At 59.7% G+C, this 16,675-nt stretch overlaps 3 protein-coding genes across 17 annotated transcripts in view; 2 read left to right on the top strand and 1 right to left on the bottom strand.

The window, feature by feature from the left end:
• The window catches only part of MGRN1 (mahogunin ring finger 1), a 54,081-nt gene extending 48,788 nt beyond the window's left edge, over positions 1-5,293 (top strand). For 2 of the 4 annotated variants that reach the window (XM_058570134.1, XM_058570135.1), the window contains 2 exons: positions 1,898-1,942; positions 3,662-3,746. In XM_058570134.1, coding sequence (XP_058426117.1) covers positions 1,898-1,938 — 41 coding nt within the window. In that variant the 3' untranslated portion in view covers positions 1,939-1,942; positions 3,662-3,746. Of the gene's footprint in view, positions 1-1,897; positions 1,943-3,661 lie in introns of all 4 variants that reach the window. The other 2 variants (XM_058570132.1, XM_058570133.1) reach the window with 1 other exon arrangement.
• A 2,545-nt stretch (positions 5,294-7,838) lies between these two features.
• On the top strand, positions 7,839-11,151 carry NUDT16L1 (nudix hydrolase 16 like 1). 4 transcript variants are annotated; one of them, XM_058570137.1, is made up of 4 exons: positions 7,839-8,006; positions 8,084-8,344; positions 9,093-9,315; positions 10,327-11,151. In XM_058570137.1, the coding sequence occupies exons 1-3, from the start codon at positions 7,854-7,856 to the stop codon at positions 9,312-9,314; spliced, it is 636 nt and encodes a 211-aa protein (XP_058426120.1). In that variant the 5' UTR covers positions 7,839-7,853; the 3' UTR covers position 9,315; positions 10,327-11,151. The 4 variants fall into 4 exon arrangements, 3 of the variants coding, with proteins under 3 accessions (XP_058426120.1, XP_058426119.1, XP_058426121.1); XR_009224137.1 differs by having other exon boundaries at positions 7,852-8,006; positions 8,084-8,414; XM_058570136.1 differs by lacking the exon at positions 10,327-11,151 and having other exon boundaries at positions 9,093-9,987.
• The window catches only part of ANKS3 (ankyrin repeat and sterile alpha motif domain containing 3), a 28,870-nt gene continuing 23,344 nt past the window's right edge, over positions 11,150-16,675 (bottom strand). For 8 of the 9 annotated variants that reach the window (XM_058570123.1, XM_058570124.1, XM_058570127.1 and 5 more), the window contains 7 exons: positions 13,977-14,101; positions 13,282-13,423; positions 12,618-12,790; positions 12,150-12,235; positions 11,590-11,673; positions 11,295-11,385; positions 11,150-11,201 (listed from right to left, as the gene is read on the bottom strand). In XM_058570123.1, coding sequence (XP_058426106.1) covers positions 11,306-11,385; positions 11,590-11,673; positions 12,150-12,235; positions 12,618-12,790; positions 13,282-13,423; positions 13,977-14,101 — 690 coding nt within the window. In that variant the 3' untranslated portion in view covers positions 11,150-11,201; positions 11,295-11,305. The remainder of the gene's footprint in view (positions 11,202-11,294; positions 11,386-11,589; positions 11,674-12,149; positions 12,236-12,617; positions 12,791-13,281; positions 13,424-13,976; positions 14,102-16,675) is intronic. The other variant, XM_058570126.1, reaches the window with a different exon arrangement.

Here is a 16,675-nt window from a genome sequence, read left to right as displayed (position 1 = left end):
AGCCACCCGCCTGCCCCAGGCCTGACTTGGGCCACCAGCCCTCACCACCTGCCCAAGGGGCTGTCCGGTTCCCATGGTGCCGGGTAAAGCAGCACGTCCCAGGCCAGAGCACGGGAGGACAAGCTGGGGTGCCAGCGAGGCCTGAGAGCAGCGGGGAGTGGTCTTGCTTCTCTTCTTGTCTGCCTTTCCCAAGGCCTCTGCCCGGGGCCTCACGGCCTCAGCCCCTCTCTCTGCTTCTCTGGGTTGAGATCCTCAGCTTCAAGTCCTGAGCTGCAAAGAGTGGGGACGGGAGTGGAGGACTCGCAGACGCTTGTCCTGGCACCTGTCCGGACGCCATCTGGGGTTCTGGAATCAAGATAAATAGCCACGTTGCCCTCAGCCTGGTGCCTCACACGTGGCTGGGACACCCCTTTGCCCCCCAGGAGCCACCACTGCCTGGTCCCTGGGAACCTGGCCTGGGCATCAGGGGCCCTGACGTGCTTTGGTTTGAAAGGGCCTCTTGTCACCATCCTGGCTTCTGGATGAGCAGCAGCCTGTGTGGACAGAGGGTCCAGTTAGAGGACAGAGGGTCAGCAGGTGTGAGGAGGCAGGGCAGAAGTTGGTTCATTGGTGACACGGGCCAACCCAGAGGGAAACCCATGGGCAAAAGCTGTGTTGAGCAGCAGCACCCCTTAGAGAAACACAGAATTCCAGTCAGTTCTCTCAGAGGACTTCAAGGATTTCATTATGAGTAAAAATGGGGAGAGGGTAGGAGTCAGGAGGGGGACTTGGCTTCCTGGAGCCACGACCAGGAGTCCTGGCCCTGCAGGATGGCCCCTGCTCGGGCCCACTGGGTATGGGTGAGGGGACACCTTGACCCCGTGCAGCCTCTGCAGTGCTGCCCCTTGCCCCTCGCGTGGCCCCTAGAGTGTTCAGGTGTCTGCAGGGTCAGAACGGACCACAGCTGTGGGCTCAGCCTACAGGTGAGACCAGGACCTCGGGCTCTTGGGCCCCCGTCCCTGGGCCGACATCTCGGGCCTTCTTCAGCTCCACACACGGGACGAGAGGCAGTCAGCCATTGACATGGTAGAGGAGAGGCCGGAGTCTGCATTCGGGGCTGCAGAAGGCCAAAACCCAGCCCTGGGGCCTGGCTGGACAGTAGGAGTGGGCGATGTCGTGGTGTCTGGGCCTGGGCCCCACCCTGGCACTTTGCGCTACCTGCTGTGCAGGGTCGGGTTGGTTCTCGATGCCGGAGCTCAGAGACGAGGCAGCCCCACTGTTTGCACGGGGGTGGGGGGTGGGGGGGTGGCGAGGGTCGGCGCGGGTGTGCACGCCTCTGTAAGCACATGTACCTGTCTTTTCCTTACACACGGGCGCTCTCTCTTCTGCCGCTGGCTTTTTTCACTTAGTGGAGATCCTGAACATCTTTGACCTCTGTGTGTTTAAGAACGTGAACACGCGCATGCACAGGAGTCTTCATTCTTTCCAGCAACTCCGCGGCCATTCCCTGGGTGGATGGGGCATCACTTAGTGAACCTCAGTGTCTGATGATGGGAAAAAAGGAGGTTGGGGGAAAATCCAGAAAATGGTGAAAACCCAGCTGCCCACATCCCAGCAGCCCTGGGGGGTGGGGGCCTCCCCAGGCCCTGTCTTCCACCGGGGTTCAGCCCAGCCCCAGCCCGCCGTGGTGTCCTCCCCTGGGCTGAGTTCCTCTGCGTTAGAATTTGGCCCAGGGCTCTGGTTCTCAGGAGACATATTTCAGCATGTTTCTCCTTTGTGTCAGCACATCAGTTTGTGGGGGCATTTTGTCTCCCTCCCCCGGGCATCTTGTCTTCAAGCCAGTGCGTTTGCTATGGAATGTGCTGGTCTGTCTGAGCGCTTTGCTAACCGAGCTTCGTCTCTCTCCTCCTCTGCACAGCCCTGGGGCCCGACTCCTGCTCTGTTGGTATAGAGGAGTAAGCTGGTACGTGCTCACCTTTGTACGCGTTGCGGGGTGGCTGTGAGGGCATCCTTGGCAGGTTGCTGGAGGGAGGACCCCCTCCACCAAGCTGCCTCTTCCTGTGCTGCTCCCTCCGTGGGGGTTCCTCCTGTTTTCTGGGCTGCTTCCACATTCATGTCTTCTCCCGGGTCCTGGATACTGAATGCAGAGCTCTCCAAACGCTGCTGCACCTGGGCCCTAAGAGTGGTCCTGGTGCTCTCATGCTGGCTTTGGGAGCCAGAGGTTTTTCCATCTGGACTAGGCAGCTCTACCAGCCTTTAGGATCCCAGGAACAGAGACAGGCCTAGCTGCGACCCCACCATTGCTGACTAGTCTATCTGCCATCCCACCTCTGGAACCTTCCATAACAGCAGCCTACTCTGGTCTGAGTCTATGAGGAGGCCATGTAAGGTTGACTCCCTGCCTGACAGGGAGGTGCCCTCTGGGTGACTCAAGGGACATTTTATGGAAGATGGTTCCAAGAGTGCCACCAAAACACAGGCACAGCATTGGGGACTCCCTTCCTCTCCTTCACGTGATGTTAGCAGCTCTGGGAAGCCTGATGACAGAGAACCTGGCGCCTTCGGTGGCCCAGGGTTTCCTAGACTTGTGTGGCGTGGAGCACTCCGGCAGCCCTGGCCTGGAGACGCACCTTAGGCTGGTGTCTGGCCTTCCTGCCCGTCAGCTGTCCTGAGCCTGGGCTGCGGCATCTGTCCCTTGTTCTGATGGCTGCTCTTAGGTTCCCACACCAACCTCTCGTCCTCCTTGCACATTTCTTCTGACAGATCTTACCCTCTATTGAAATAGGGCCCAACACTTTATAAAGTCAGCCCCGGTCTCCACATTGTGGAAGATGTTCAATGTTGCAATTTAGGTAAAACTTCTAGAAGTAGGAGCACAGGTCAGACTGAGCTACAGAGAACGTATTTCATCTGTGGGCTGCTGTGGCAGAGCTGACTTCCTGCACGAAGCCACAGCTCCTAAGGAAATAGTCCCTTCACTGGAGGGTCTGTCGCAGGTGGCCTGTGGCAGAAGCACCCCTTGGTTTACTATTTGGAGATGCCCCGTGGAGGCCCGCATTCAAGGGGGTGGGTGGTGGGTGGCGTGCATTCTGCAGCCTTGAGAGGTGTGTTGGCCCCTTCGCTGCTGCAGGCCCAGGTCCTGGGCTCCCTGCACTGTGCCCAGGGGGCAGAGCCGGTCCAGGGGCAGAGCAACTCACAGCATCACAGAGGCCACAGTGTGGAAACAGCAGAAAAGGCCTTTGAGGAAGGCGGGCTGGGGCTCCTGGGGCTGCTCTGAGCACTGGCTGTGCACCCGGGTCCAAGTCCACTCCCCTCTGCCAGGGGTTGCCCGAGGCCCAGCCTCATCCAGGACAGTGGCTCCTCAGATCCCAGGAAGTGTGGGAGGGTTGGAGGGGGGTGGGCAGGAGACCCGGGGCCAGCAGCCCGAGGCACCGGGGACTGTGGCTCTGTTGCTGGCACCCCGGGGTGATCTGCTCCGAGAAGGACAGGCCTGGCTCACAGCTAAGGCTAGAGTCCCGGGGCCCTCTGTGATCACCCCAGACACGTGGTGGGGGGTGCTGGGTGGTCTTGCCCTCCAGGGGCTCACGAGTGGTGGGAATCCAGAGCCTTGCGGGTGAAGGGAGCAGGTGAGGAGGGACGACTCCGCTGAGCATGACCCTCCTCCCTCTGCTCCCGCCTGCAGGATGGCCCACCTCCATGGAGACACCCTGCAGCCTCCGCACCACCGGTCCTCCCTGGCCTCCACTTGGTGGCCTCAGTCCTGACCCCGGGACCACCGAGCTCACCCCACTCTGAGAGCCTGGCCAGGCTGACAGCATGGAGCCCTCAGCTCCCCAGACTGCTGAGGGGCCGCCCAGACTCCAGTGTGACCCTGGCCTCTCCTGTCCGCACGCCCTGCGTGGCTGCTGGCTCCGAGGGGCCATGCGACCCTTCATTGAAGAGCACAGTGGACTGTCTCCTATGACAAACCCCCTTGTCTCCGGTCGATGTGTTTGTAAATGGTACAAGATGAAGGACAGCAGCTTTCTGTCCCGGGCGCTGAGCTCTGGGTTCCCTCAAATGCCCTGGGCGAGGGCTGACTGCCCACATGCAGCCTGGATTGGCCTCGCCCAGCCCCCCAGCCAGGGTTGATGCCCCGAGATCTCAGCAAGCCAGCAGAAGAGAATTCAGTGGTGGTTGCAGTGCTGTCTTCACAGCGACGCCATGGGGGCCTTGTCGTGGGGGAGGTAGGGACATGGGCTCCGAGTCATGGACAGTGAAGGAAACAATGCTTGTCCCCAGCCCCTGTGTACATGGATTCCTCGCAGCCTGGCAGTCGCTGCTGATCTGTGCCCTCTGCTGCTGCCCCTTCCCTGCATCCCACAGCCAGAGGCCCTTCCCCTCGGCCCTGTCCTCTGGGTAGCCTGGGTGTCGAGCCCGGGCAGAGGTGCATACGCACAGCCTGTCTGCAGCGGTTGGTGTCCCGTTTCCCCTCTCCAAGTCCCGCACCCTCTCAGAGGTGGCTTTGCTCGTGTCGCCAGATCCCTCCAGATGGAGGGGCTTCCCCGTGGCCAGCCGTCCACCTACCCCGGGGAAGGACCTTTTCCGCTTCCTCTTTGCCATTTAAACTTCACTTTGCATTTCTTTTTGCTTTGTTTTGTGTGGGGCCCTGCTGGGACCTGCCTGGTGGAGGAGGGTCCCATCTGAGGTGACCTCTTCTTTTTTTAAGATGAGCTTTATGGGCAACACAAAGGCAGAGGGGTCGCCCATCCCTGGTGCACCAGGGTGAGAGCTGCCCCAGCAGGGACCTGGAGCCGGCCAGGTGGGTGTGTGCAGCTCCTTGGGCCTGCTTCTGAGCAGCTTCCTGGGCAGGATGGTTCTGGGGCAGCCGGCAGCAGTCCACAGAACGTGTGCACGGCCTGAGGCTTTGTCCAGTGGGGCGCTTGGAGTGGACGACTCGCTTTCTCCTGGTTGAGCCTGTGAGCGGAGCGCTGCCTTATGCACAGCTCTGAGCCACGCTCAGGCCGACCTGCCCCGGCCGCTTGGCTCCCCGCCCCGCCTGCCTCCCGCCTACCTTGTGCTCCCGGGTGCACACATGCCAATGTGCACACACACACGTGCACACACACGCAGGCGGCCGGCCCTCTTCCTGCGCCCCTCCCCTCTCCCCCACCCACACCCTGGCCTCGCCATCGGCACTGGGCCAGTGCTCTGAACGACGGGACTCGGACTGGCCTGTCTTGGACTTATATGTGCTATCATTTGATGTACTCTGATTGGCTAGTTTTTGTTCATTTTTACTGTATATTTATAGTAATAAAATCATGCGGCAATATCCTGTTCACTCCTTCCTCCGTGCACAGCACCGCAGGACCTCAGCTGTGTCCTGGTCAAGAGACAGGACTGCTGAGTGGCTAGTGGCGGCTCTGGCACTCTCACAGCAGCGCAAGCGCCATCACGTGTAAGGTGTCAGTGACTGATGGCTTTCAAGAGGGGGTGAGGGCGCCCGAGACGCCGTGTGAGCCAGGCGCGTGGTCATCGTGCTGGTTCTTTGGTTGGAGCCAAGGGGACCCTTAGGGTGTGGCCTGGTCTCCTGAGCAGGTGGAGAAGGAGCCTTGGGCCTCGGGATGGGCGAGTTGCTGCTGCAGTCCCCATGTGCATCGCTGGTTCATCCCACAGGTGTGTACTGAGTACCTACTGTGTGCCAGCAGAAGGCAGAACCGGCAAGGACCGTTAGAAGCTTGCATTCTGGGGCCGGCCCCGTGGCTTAGCGGTTAAGTGCGTGCGCTCCGCTACTGGTGGCCCGGGTTTGGATCCCGGGCGCGCACTGATGCATCACTTCTCCAGCCATGCTGAGGCGGTGTCCCACATACAGCAACTAGAAGGATGTGCAGCTATGACATACGACTATCTACTGGGGCTTTGGGGAGAAAAAGGGGGAAAAAAACGAGGATTGGCAATAGATGTTAGCTCAGAGCTGGTCTTCCTCAGCAAAAAAGAGGAGGATTGGCAGGGATGTTAGCTCAGAGCTGATCTTCCTCACACACAAAAAAAGCTTGCGTTCTGGTTAGTGAGACCCTGCACAAGTTGTCTAGATCTTCCAGGTTTGGTACTGTTAGGAAGAGAGTCAGCGGGTGGTGCGGTGGAGTCACGTGGGGGACTTAATTTTATCCGTGGTCAGGGAGGGCTTCTCTGAGGCTGAGCCCTGAAGGATGTGGAGGAGCTGGCCCTGGAAGCGTGCCCCAGGCAGCTGGCCCAGCAAGTGCAAAGGCCCGGAGGCAGGAGTGAGCCTAGTGTGTCCACTGAGTGGAAAGAAGCCGAAGTGGCTGGAACGTCAGAATCGAGGGTTGTGGGGTGTAGATACCACAAGACCTTGTGGGGGCAGATAACAATTAGAGGTTTTTAAGCAAGGGAGCCACTCTCTCCAGCTGTCATGTGGGGTGAGTGAGTTTGGAGAGGCAGGTTTGGCTGCCAGGATGCTGGATCCCAGCCAAGGGCCCTCTGCTTGGCCCAGCAAGCGGCCTCCCAGCAGGGAGAGGCTGGTGCCCCAGAATGCCCACCACAGCACCGTTTGCACCACTGCCCGCTGGCAGGGCCCCTAGCTCCTTTGCAAACACAGTTCCAAGCTGCCTCCATGGGCCCCCTCTGACTCAGGCGCTTGAGGGAGGAACCAGTGTTCTCAGCTGGCCAGTCCCCGCCCCAGGAAAGGCCTGCCACCCTCTGCTGTGCAGCTGCTCTGTCGTGCCTGGGTCTGGCACAGTCCCAGTGTGGGTGGAAAGGCGCTTGGGGTCAGACAGTTTCTTCCCTGCATCTCCCTCCACACTTCCCCCAAACAGGCTCAGCTCCTTTCTTAACTCTGGTGTCATGAGGGGTTGGGGCAGGGGCACCTTTCCTCCGTGGCCCCTGCTCCCCACTGGTGCTGGGCTTGGGTCTTACCCTGTGGCCTGGAGGCAGGGTCCTGTCTGGATGGACCTCTCCCCTTCAGACACTGTTACTTGCCCTTGAATCTGGCGTCCCTCTGCCCGCTGCCCCGTCTGAGCTCTGATCCCGGCAGAGGGCCACAGGAGGAGTGAGAACCTCCGTCGTCAGGCCCTTATTCCCCACATCTCACAGACCACCACCATGGACCTAACGTGTGAGTGAGTTTTTGGTGGATGTTGCCAGCTCTTGCTCATCCTCTGCCTGGCATACGATGCCTGTCTTGGAGGATACTTGGGGCGCTGGGCTGGGAAGCTCCCAGCCCCGGGATTTAAGTCACTGCTGCCCCAGCAGGCTGGGTTTAGGGAGCCCAGCGCTCCCCGCCATCCACTCCCAGTCCAGGGCGGAGCGTGGACGGGAACCGTGGGGGCAGTTGGAGCTCTGCCAGGCCCTGCTTTTGTGCCCTCTGGAGTCAGGCCGACCAGCAGTGACCTTGGACTCGAGGGCGTGCAGGGGAGGGTGTGCCCTCTGGTCTCGGGGCTCCGCTGAGCTCTCCTGGGGAGGCGAGAGGCGCTCGCCCCCACGGGACAGGCGCCGCTGATCGTTGGGGCTCCCCGCTGCCCTCGGAGCAAGCAGGGAAGTACCCCCAAAGTCGCGCGCGGCTCCGGCGAGATCGGCTGGCGCGTTGCATCCTGGGCGCTGTGCTTTTCCAGAGCCGTGGGCGGGGCCGCAGCTCGGGGTGCGCGGCGATTGGATGACGGCTGGGACGCGCACCGCCGCTCCCTTTGCACACGCCCCTCCCGCCTCTCAACGACACCTCGGAGCGCCGCGATGGGCCTTGCCCCGGTGCGCGTCGGCGATTGGCGGAGGGGCGTGGCCCAGGGGCGAGGCTGCCCGCGGATTGGCCCGGCGCGGCGGGGGCGGGCCCGCGCATGCACTTAAGGGGCCGTGCCCGGGCCGCTGGGGGCAGTGCCAAGATGTCGACGGCGGCGGTGCCTGAGCTGAAGCAGATCAGCCGGGTAGAGGCGATGCGCTTGGGGCCGGGCTGGAGCCACTCATGCCACGCCATGCTGTATGCCGCCAACCCCGGGCAGCTCTTCGGCCGCATCCCTATGCGCTTCTCGGTGCTGGTGAGGACGCGGGCGGCCGGGGGTGGGGGGAGGCGGGCGCCGCTCGGACCCGAGCCCGTGACCGCGCTCCTTTGCAGATGCAGATGCGCTTCGACGGGCTGCTGGGCTTCCCCGGCGGCTTCGTGGACCGGCGCTTCTGGTCGCTGGAGGACGGCCTGAACCGGGTGCTGGGCCTGGGCCTAGGCTGCCTGCGCCTCACCGAGGCTGACTACCTGAGCTCGCACCTGACCGAGGGCCCGCACCGCGTCGTGGCGCACCTGTACGCGCGCCAGCTGACGCTGGAGCAGCTGCACGCTGTGGAGATCAGCGCGGTGCACTCGCGCGACCACGGCCTGGAGGTGGGGCCGCCGCCTGGGCCCCGCCCCCCACCCCGGGGTTTGGCTCTGGCCCCGTGGAAGGCATCGATGGGTAACACGTCCCCCTGAGGGTCCCCTGGCCGGGAGGGTGGGGGTCGCTGTCTCCAGCATCGGGGTGGGGAGAGGGACCTGGGGGGTGGGGCAGGGCTGGGGCTCCCTCGGGGCTGTGTTCCATCTGCCTTGCTGCCTGCCATTGCCAATCCTGGGAGTGGGGAGTGGGATCGGTGTGGGGGATGGGATGGGGCGGTGTCTGCCTGGGGAGATGGGAAGCTGAAAAGCAAAAACGGGGATGTGTAGGGCTGGGTTAATGGACTGGGGGTAAGAAGGTTGGGATCTCATGGTTGCAGATGAAGGCTTTTGTAATTTGTGGGGTTTGTGGTCTGGAATGGTTGGGAGTGCCACTTTGGGTGTTTGGAACTCATCAGGTGAAAGGGGGAGCATGGGGTGTGGACTGGGGGGCTTCCTGCTAGCAGATTGGGGGCTGGAACCAAGGCTGCAGAGGGTGGGAAGTGCATGGGGTGGCCTTGAAACTTGCTTGGGGAGGAGAGGGGCTGCACCACTCCAAGGGAGCTAGCTGGCTTCTGCCTCACCAGACCCTGCCGGGTCTCCCATTATGCCCTTGGCATCCTGGCTGCCTGTCCCCTGGCCTAGCAGGGCCCAGGCCCATCCTCCCAGGGCTGCGCCACCAGTGTGGGGGCATGGCCCCAACCCTGGTTTTTTCTCCATGCAGGTGCTGGGGCTCGTGCGGGTCCCGCTCTACACCCAGAAGGATCGAGTCGGCGGCTTCCCCAACTTCCTGAGCAACGCCTTCATAAGCACAGCCAAGTACCAGCTCCTCTTCGCTCTCAAGGTGCTCAACATGATGCCCGAGGAGAAGCTGGCTGAGGCCTTGGCTGCAGCCACTGAGAAGCAGAAGAAGGCCCTAGAGAAGCTTCTCCCGTCTTCCTCCTGAGGTTGCTCCTGTGCTGAGTGTCGGTCACCCTCCCGCAGTTCTGTCTGTGCCCATGGGCTGAGACTGGGCCCTGAATTCCTGTGGGAGTATCTTTTAGCGTGTTTCTGTATTTGCACCCCATTCTGAGTGCGTGGGGCGAGTGGGCGTCTCCTTCTCTCCAGTGCCTTGAGCAGTCACTAGGTGGTGGCCAGGCCAGCGGGGACCCTCTCAGGTTGGTCAGTGCACTGGGCCTGGCTCTCCAGGCTCAGGACATTCTCACCCACCCCAAGGCTCAAACCCTCCTCTGTGTGTGTCTCAGGGGTTGGCAGAGGCCCAGGTATGGCCTGACTTTCTCAGTGGATAGGTGCACACACCCTTGGACCACTGAGAAGTTGGTTTGTTGTCGTGGAGGACGCCTTGCTCTGGGCTGACTCATTGCTGTGTCCTGCCCAGGGCAACCCCAGGGCCTGGAGAAGAGCCAGCTTGGGGGTGGGATGTTGTACTGTTAACGTTGGTGGTGGTTAGCTTTACTCAGTTAGGTTTTCTCTTTGTGCTGTGTGACTTGGGAGAGGCTTCACAGCAGCTTGACCCCACTGGTAAAGAGAGCTGGCTCGGTCCCCAAGCACAGTCAGGGCCGTGGGGCCCAGCTGTAGGTGGGGCCGAAGGAGAAAGGACAATAAAGTCGCTCCTCGGCTGCTCTGTGTGGTCTTTGGTCCTGGCTGGCAGCCCAGGGCTGGGCACAGGAGGGCGTCCCCTTGTCCTACTAGCCAGAGACTTAAGGACAGGGCCAGGCCCAAGAGCTCTAGGCATGGTTCAGAGTGGAGCTGCCACCGGCCTCCTGTCCGAGGTGGGGGCGTCATCCACCTCCTCGTGTTTGCTGTGGCGTTGCTGGCCATGGACCTCTCTGGGCCATGAGCCTGGTCTGGGGCTTCTGTGCTGAGACCGTCATGAGGCCCCCTCCTGAACCTGGTGGCCCTGGGCTGAGCCCGCTGCTCTTTCCTTTGCTTTGAAAGCCCTCCTTTCTCCATCCCAGCACAGTCTGCAAGCACCTCCAGGGGACGGTCTGGAAGCACCGGCTGAGTGTGCAGAATGACACCAGCAGAGCCACTGCAGACAGGAAGGTCACCACTGGCGGTCTCCTATGGCCCTGTGTCTGGAAAGTTTCCACAGCACCTGCTGGGCCTGGTAAGGAAAGCAGTGCCCCCGCCCAGCTGGGGGGGGGTCTGTTCACCTTAGAGCCTCGATGAAGCAGCCAGCATTGTGGGCAAAGGCACTTCACTCTGTAAATAAAACTCCTGGACCTTGCTCCTCTCTCATTTCCAGGGGCATGCTCTGCTCTCCAGGTAGCTTCTGTAGAATCACGGGGGCTCTGAGCAAAGGTGGCCCTAGCTGCTGGGGACGATGGAGCAGGGGAGGTCACCGAGTTGGCTCTGCTCTGAGCACAGTGTTCTTTGTCCTGGCAAAAAGGGCCTGGGTCCCAGTGGGTCACTGGGGCTGGGGGTCTTGGTGTGGCTACGCCAGCCAGTACCACATGTGTGACCAGAACTGAGCCCTTCATCCGTTAATCTTCAATTTTATTTTCCAGCAAATGACATATGCTGCCCAGGTGCCCCAGTCCTCACCCATCAGGGCAGACCTCAGTGTGGCACCTGTGGTGTCTGCGGACATGCTCTCTCCCAGGGCCCTGCCTGCTCTGGGCCTTAGCGCCAGGTTCTGGGCGGGAGACCCTCATCCTGCCTCCGTGGGGGCCGCTGCCCTGTGCCGGCCACAGCCCCGTCCTGCCTCTCTGCTGGCTGCTCCTGGGCCCTGATCCTCTGGCCCCAGTTGGGGCGTGGGCTGCTGCAGCCCCCCGCTCACTGCCCTCCGGGCACACAGGTTCAGGGTGGAGCAATCACCCAACGTCAGATTCTGAGGAGGGAAAGGAAGACTGAGGTGGGCGCTTGCTCAGCTACCCGTGGACCCTGCTCCCCTGGCCGGGGCCCTGGGGTGGCAGACACTCACCGTCCCTCTGGCTACGGCTCCCGCCAGTTCTCTTTCCCGTTCAGGACTTGCAGCTTCTCCAGGCTCTGGGTCACTGAGCACAGCACTCGCCCTGGGGACCGAGCAGACACTTACTGCTCTGCAAGTCTGGGCAGCGGGGGAGGAAGGGGGGCCCTCGGGAGCACTGGGGATGGATGGCCTTGAGGGGCAGTGGGCTGTGGCGGGGCTGTCGCACAGCAGCCAGGGGCTCTCCCTGTTCACCCACATCTGGTCCTGGGAGGGGTGAGGGCCACTGGCTGCCCTCCCGGAGACTCACCCATCTCATGGACTCGATCCTCCAATGCTCCCGACAGCTCAGGGAGGCTCAGGGCCTGCAGGGCAGCCTGCCAGCCTTTGGAGTCTGTGGGGCAGAGGGCTGGGTGGGCCCGCGGGCTGTGCTCACAGGCCCTGCCTCTTTGTCCTGAGCTGCTGTGACCAGGGGACCCACCCAACTGCCTGCCTGCACAACTCCCTCATTACATCACAGTGTGTTCCCTTCCCACTTGTTGACCGGAGCACTGACTGCTGGTCGGGGCCCAGCCCCAGGAATCAAAGTGTGAGGGTCTCTACACTACTGCGGGGCTGTGCCCTTGGGAGGCCCCAGCTGTCATGTAAGGCCTAGGACAACACAGTCAGCCAGGGCCCAAGGGCGGTCAACTCCCACCACCGGGAGGTGATGGGCTTGGGCGGGGCACCCTCATCCTGGAGTCTGGGGTTGAGTGCCAGGGGACCTGGGAGGTGTCAGTGTGATAACTGTGCTGAGACAAGGGGTGAAACCTGGCCTGAGGAGGCACCCCTGCCCTCCATCTGCCCAGGCCAGGCCGCTGCTCTCCTTACCAGCTGTGGGGAGGGCTGGGCCCAGGGTGGCCCTGCAAGGGGACTCATCCTGCCTCACTCGGGCTGACAGCTCGGCTTGACAGGCTCTGCCGGACACAAGACCAAGTGCTGGTGAGGGGAGAGGCCTGGCAACGGTGCCTTCCATGGCCCCAGAGGGCAGGGGATGGCAGACCGCCCACCTCCCTGAGTGTGAGGTGGGGCTCTGCCCTGTTCCCCAGCCCACCCGTGTGGGCATGGCAGGCACACCGAACACTCGCACTGATAAGCTCTCAGGGCCTGAGACCAGGGCGGAGGAAGACCTGCACAGGGGTACAGATTCTTGGGGCCCCATTTGCTGCCTGGTCTGTCCTGCAGAAAGGAACAGCCAGAATGAAATGGGGGGTGGCAGCGAATGACGCCTTGGTTAAAGAATCTGGAGGAAACATGACTCGGCCTGGCCCTGGCCTAGCAACTCTGCTGCCCCCTCACCGCAGCTGGTCCAAGACAAGCGCGGCGTCCCGGGCCAGGGCCCAGGTCTCCTGCAGCTGGGCGTGGACGTCCTGGCGGGTGCTGTCCTGCTCTAGGAGGCAGCTCTCCACCACGGCCCGCAGCTCTTGCTCCTGCGACACCTGGCCCCGCATGGCCTCCACCTCCTCACAGCGCTGCAGTGGGAGAGGGAGAGGCAGGAGCTGGGCAGACATCCCGGGGACACGAGGCCATGGCTGCTAAGGCCGGGTCCCCCACCTCCAGGTTCCACCTCTGCCATCCCGATGGTCACCCTCTCTCCCAGGCTGGGGGTGCCTGTCTCCCCCTCAGAGCCTCCCCCATTTTGAGTCCCTCCTGCGAGCCCTTTGGTGTCCACACCAGCCACTTGTCCTCTGCCCTCACCCTCCGTCTCATCTCTCCTATGTCCCTCTGACCTGCCTAATGGCCCCCATCTTTCTGAGCCTTCCTTCTGCATGCCCACCAGTGCATCTCCCCTCCTGCTTATGAGCTCTAATGCTTTCTGCCCTCACTGTCCTACCGCCCGCCCTGGCTGCTTCTCTCTGCTGATTCTGGGTATCTGTCCCCACCACTTGCTCTCCATGGCTGTGTCCTCTACAGGCGTGGGTCTCCAGACGCCTCTCGTCCCCTCCCGGCTCTCCCCACTCACTTTGTGCAGCTGGATGGCGAGCTCCTGCATCTCGGCTTCAAGCCGGTCAGCATAGGCCAGCTCCAGGGCATCACTCGGGGGGCGGGCACTGCTGTGCCAGCGGGCGATGGCAGAGGTCATCTTCCTCTTGGGCCCAAACAACCTGCAGGGGTAAATGAGAGGATGTGGTTTGGCATCCGCCGTGTGCACGGAGGCTCCATGGACCACACTCCCATCAAGACTGTCCCCCTAGGAAAGATCCCAGCTTTAAAAGGGGAGAGCGGTCCCCAGATCCTGGGGCAGAGGACAGCAACTGCACTTGGGGTTGGCCTCCCCCACCTGTTCCCTCCTGCTGCCCGGCTGCTGCTGTCACTGAACCCCCAGGTGGGGCTGGCCAGCTCTAGGTTGTGGACAACCATCTGTCAGCTCGAGAAGCTCTCAGAAGTGAACGGGCAGAAAATGTCGGTACCCTGAAGGCAGCAGAGTCAGCCGGGCCCGCTTGGGGGCCTCAGGAGCCGCAGGGCCATGGCCATGGGCATCTAAGCCAGGAGTGGCTGTAGGCATGGAGAGGACAGCCAACTGCAGGAGAGAGCTGATTCTAGGTGGGGCAGCGCTCCATCCAAATGCTGGAAAGGTGCAACCTGAGCTGGTCCCTGGTCCCGGAACGTCTGGCTGAAGTGAGGGGGTGAGGCCACAGACGGCCCCTCGGGACTCACGTGATGCCAATTTCCTTCAGGTCACTCTCAGTGAGGGTCAGAAAGATGCGGAGGTCCACGTCCTGCTCCTCGAACACCTGCAGGTACTTCAGACACCCAATCTGCTCCAGCAGTGTGGCCAGGTCCTAGAGGGCAAAGGAGCCAGGACGGGTGGGGGGGACAGGCGGGGCACAGGGACACGGGTACGTGCTGCAGGGCAGAGCCACTTCTCTCCTGCTCAGCACCGGAGTCGTGAGGTCGTGTCCCCATTCTGAGCCCCGCTGATCCCCCCAGGTCCAGCAGTGGCACTGACAGGACCTCAGACAAGAGCCCAGCTGCCCCTCCTCTCCATGCCTCAGGCAGAGCAGGGAGCCAGACACTCAGGCCACTGGTGCCTCTGGATCTAGTGTCCGCATTTCAGCCAGGAGGACCCCTGCACTATTTCTTGTAGGCCAGGTCTGCTAGCAACATGTTCTCGCAAGTCTCTGTTTAAATGGCACTGTCTTAATTTCTCCTTCAGCTGTAAAGGCTAGTTTTTGCTGGATATGGCATTCTTGGTTGACTTTTTTTCATTACTTTGAACATGTCATCCAAATGTCTCCTGGTCTCCACCGTCTCTGATGAGAAACTGGCTGTTCATCTCCAGAGTCCCTGGTCTGTGAGGAGGCACCTCTCTTGCTCCCTTCAAGAGTCTTTGTTTTTTGACAGTTTATGATGTGTGTAGGTATGCTTCTGAGTTTAACCCACTTAGAGTTCATTTAGCTTCTTGGATGTGCAGATTCATGTTTTGGATCAAATTTGGGAAGGTCTGGCTATTTTGAACCCTTCTCTGCTTTCATCTCCCTCCTCTCCTGGAACGCCATTATGTGTACACTGGTTTGCCTGATGGGCTCTCACAGGTTTCTCTTCACTTTTCTTCACTCTTCCTTCCTTCTTCTCAGATTGGATCATCTCAGTGGATCTCCGGCACGTTTGCTGAGGCTTTCCTCGGCTGCTCAGACCTGCTGTTGCACCCGCCTAGTGAAACTTTCATTTCAGTTATTGTACTTTTCAACTCCAGAATTTCTATTTGGTTCATTTTTATTTTTATCACTATTGATATTCTCTATTTAGACCTGGTTTCCTTTAACTCTTTTAATTGATGTCATAGTAGTTTATAACTGTGACATTCCAGTGGTACATTATTATTTGTCAGTCACCATATAAGTGCACCCCTTCACCCCTTGTGCCCACCCCCCAACCCTTCCCCCAAACTGTTCTCTCTGTCTGTGTCTTAGTTTATATTCCACATATGAGTGAAGTCATACAGAGTCTGTCTTTCTCTGTCTGGCTTATTTCACTTAACATAATACCCTCCAGGTCCATCCATGTTGTTGCAAATGGGACGATTTTGTCTTTTTTTATGGCCGAGTAGTATTCCATTGTATATACATACCACATCTTCTTTATCCACTCATCTGTTGATGGACACTTGGGTTGCTTCTACGTCTTGGCTATAATGAATAATGCTGCAATGAACACAGGGGTGCATAAGCCTCTTTGGATTGTTGATTTCAGGTTCTTTGGATAAATACCCAGAAGTGGGATAGCTGGATCATAAGGTATTTCTATTTTTAATTTTCTGAGGACTCTCCATACTGTTTTCCATAGAGGCTGCACCAGTTTGCATTCCCACCAGCAGTGAGTGAGAGTTCCCTTTTCTCCACATCCTCTCCAACATTTGTTATTTTTTGTCTTGGTGATTATAGAGGGGCAGCTTCTACTGATTGTTTTTTTTACTGTCTATGAGCCATACTTTGTTTCTTTGCACATCTTGTCTTTTTTGTTGAAAACTGGACATTTTAACATGGAAGCTCTGGAGATTGGTTCTCCTCCCTCTGTAGTTGGATGTGGCTGCTTGTTGAAGTTGTTGTTTGCTGGCTTTTCTAACATAATTCTGTAAAGGCTATTCTTTCTCATGTGCGGCCACTGAAGTCTCCACTCGGTTGCTTAGTAGTCAGCTAAGGATTAGACAGATTTCCTTCAACACCTGGAACCAACCAACCTCCCAGTCTTCCCCGAGAAGCTCAGATGCTTGTTGGGGCACATCTTCCACACTCAGCCAGGCAGATGACAGTCCTACCTTAGCCTTTACCTCCTGCTTGCTCCGAGTCTCAAGGTCATCTGGAGGTCTTCTCAGCGCTTTCCTGACCACACACACAGCCATGAGCACGTGTGTGGCCTGCTAGAGTCCCAGTAATAAGCCAGCTTTTCACAGCTCCTCTGGACATCTCACTCCCCAGCTTTTCCTTTGAAGTTTGTGGTTAACCTTGTTTCCCCAACTGTTCCCCACCACCTCCAGCAGCCGCACAGCTCACACACGTGCCTCCCCAAGGAGAGGGCTCTGGTACTGGCTGGACAGGCTCCAAGTCAAGTCAAGCACAGCCTTGTAAGCATGGTCTGCTAGGGCACCATCAGACAGGTCCAGTAATGCCGATTCTTTGCGAATGGTGCTTTGAAAGAGCTCCAGCTCCCTTCTGCTCCCTCCGGTGGCTGTCACAAGCTACCCTGGCACTGGAGAGTTGGGGATGAGACCAGGGCAAGTTACAACACTACAAAGCTCGCAGTTCTCACTGAGATTCAGCCATTTCTCTTGAATAAACGTTCTCCAGGCTGCAAGCCTTTAGTTGATTCACAGAGTTCTGAAAAAACTGATTCTGACCATTTTTGCCAGTTTTTTG

This window comes from Diceros bicornis, chromosome 26 (assembly GCF_020826845.1).
Source record: "Diceros bicornis minor isolate mBicDic1 chromosome 26, mDicBic1.mat.cur, whole genome shotgun sequence".
NCBI lineage: Eukaryota > Metazoa > Chordata > Mammalia > Perissodactyla > Rhinocerotidae > Diceros > Diceros bicornis.
The sequence above is the reverse complement of the archived record's forward strand: the minus strand, read 5'-3'. Positions and strand labels throughout refer to the sequence as shown.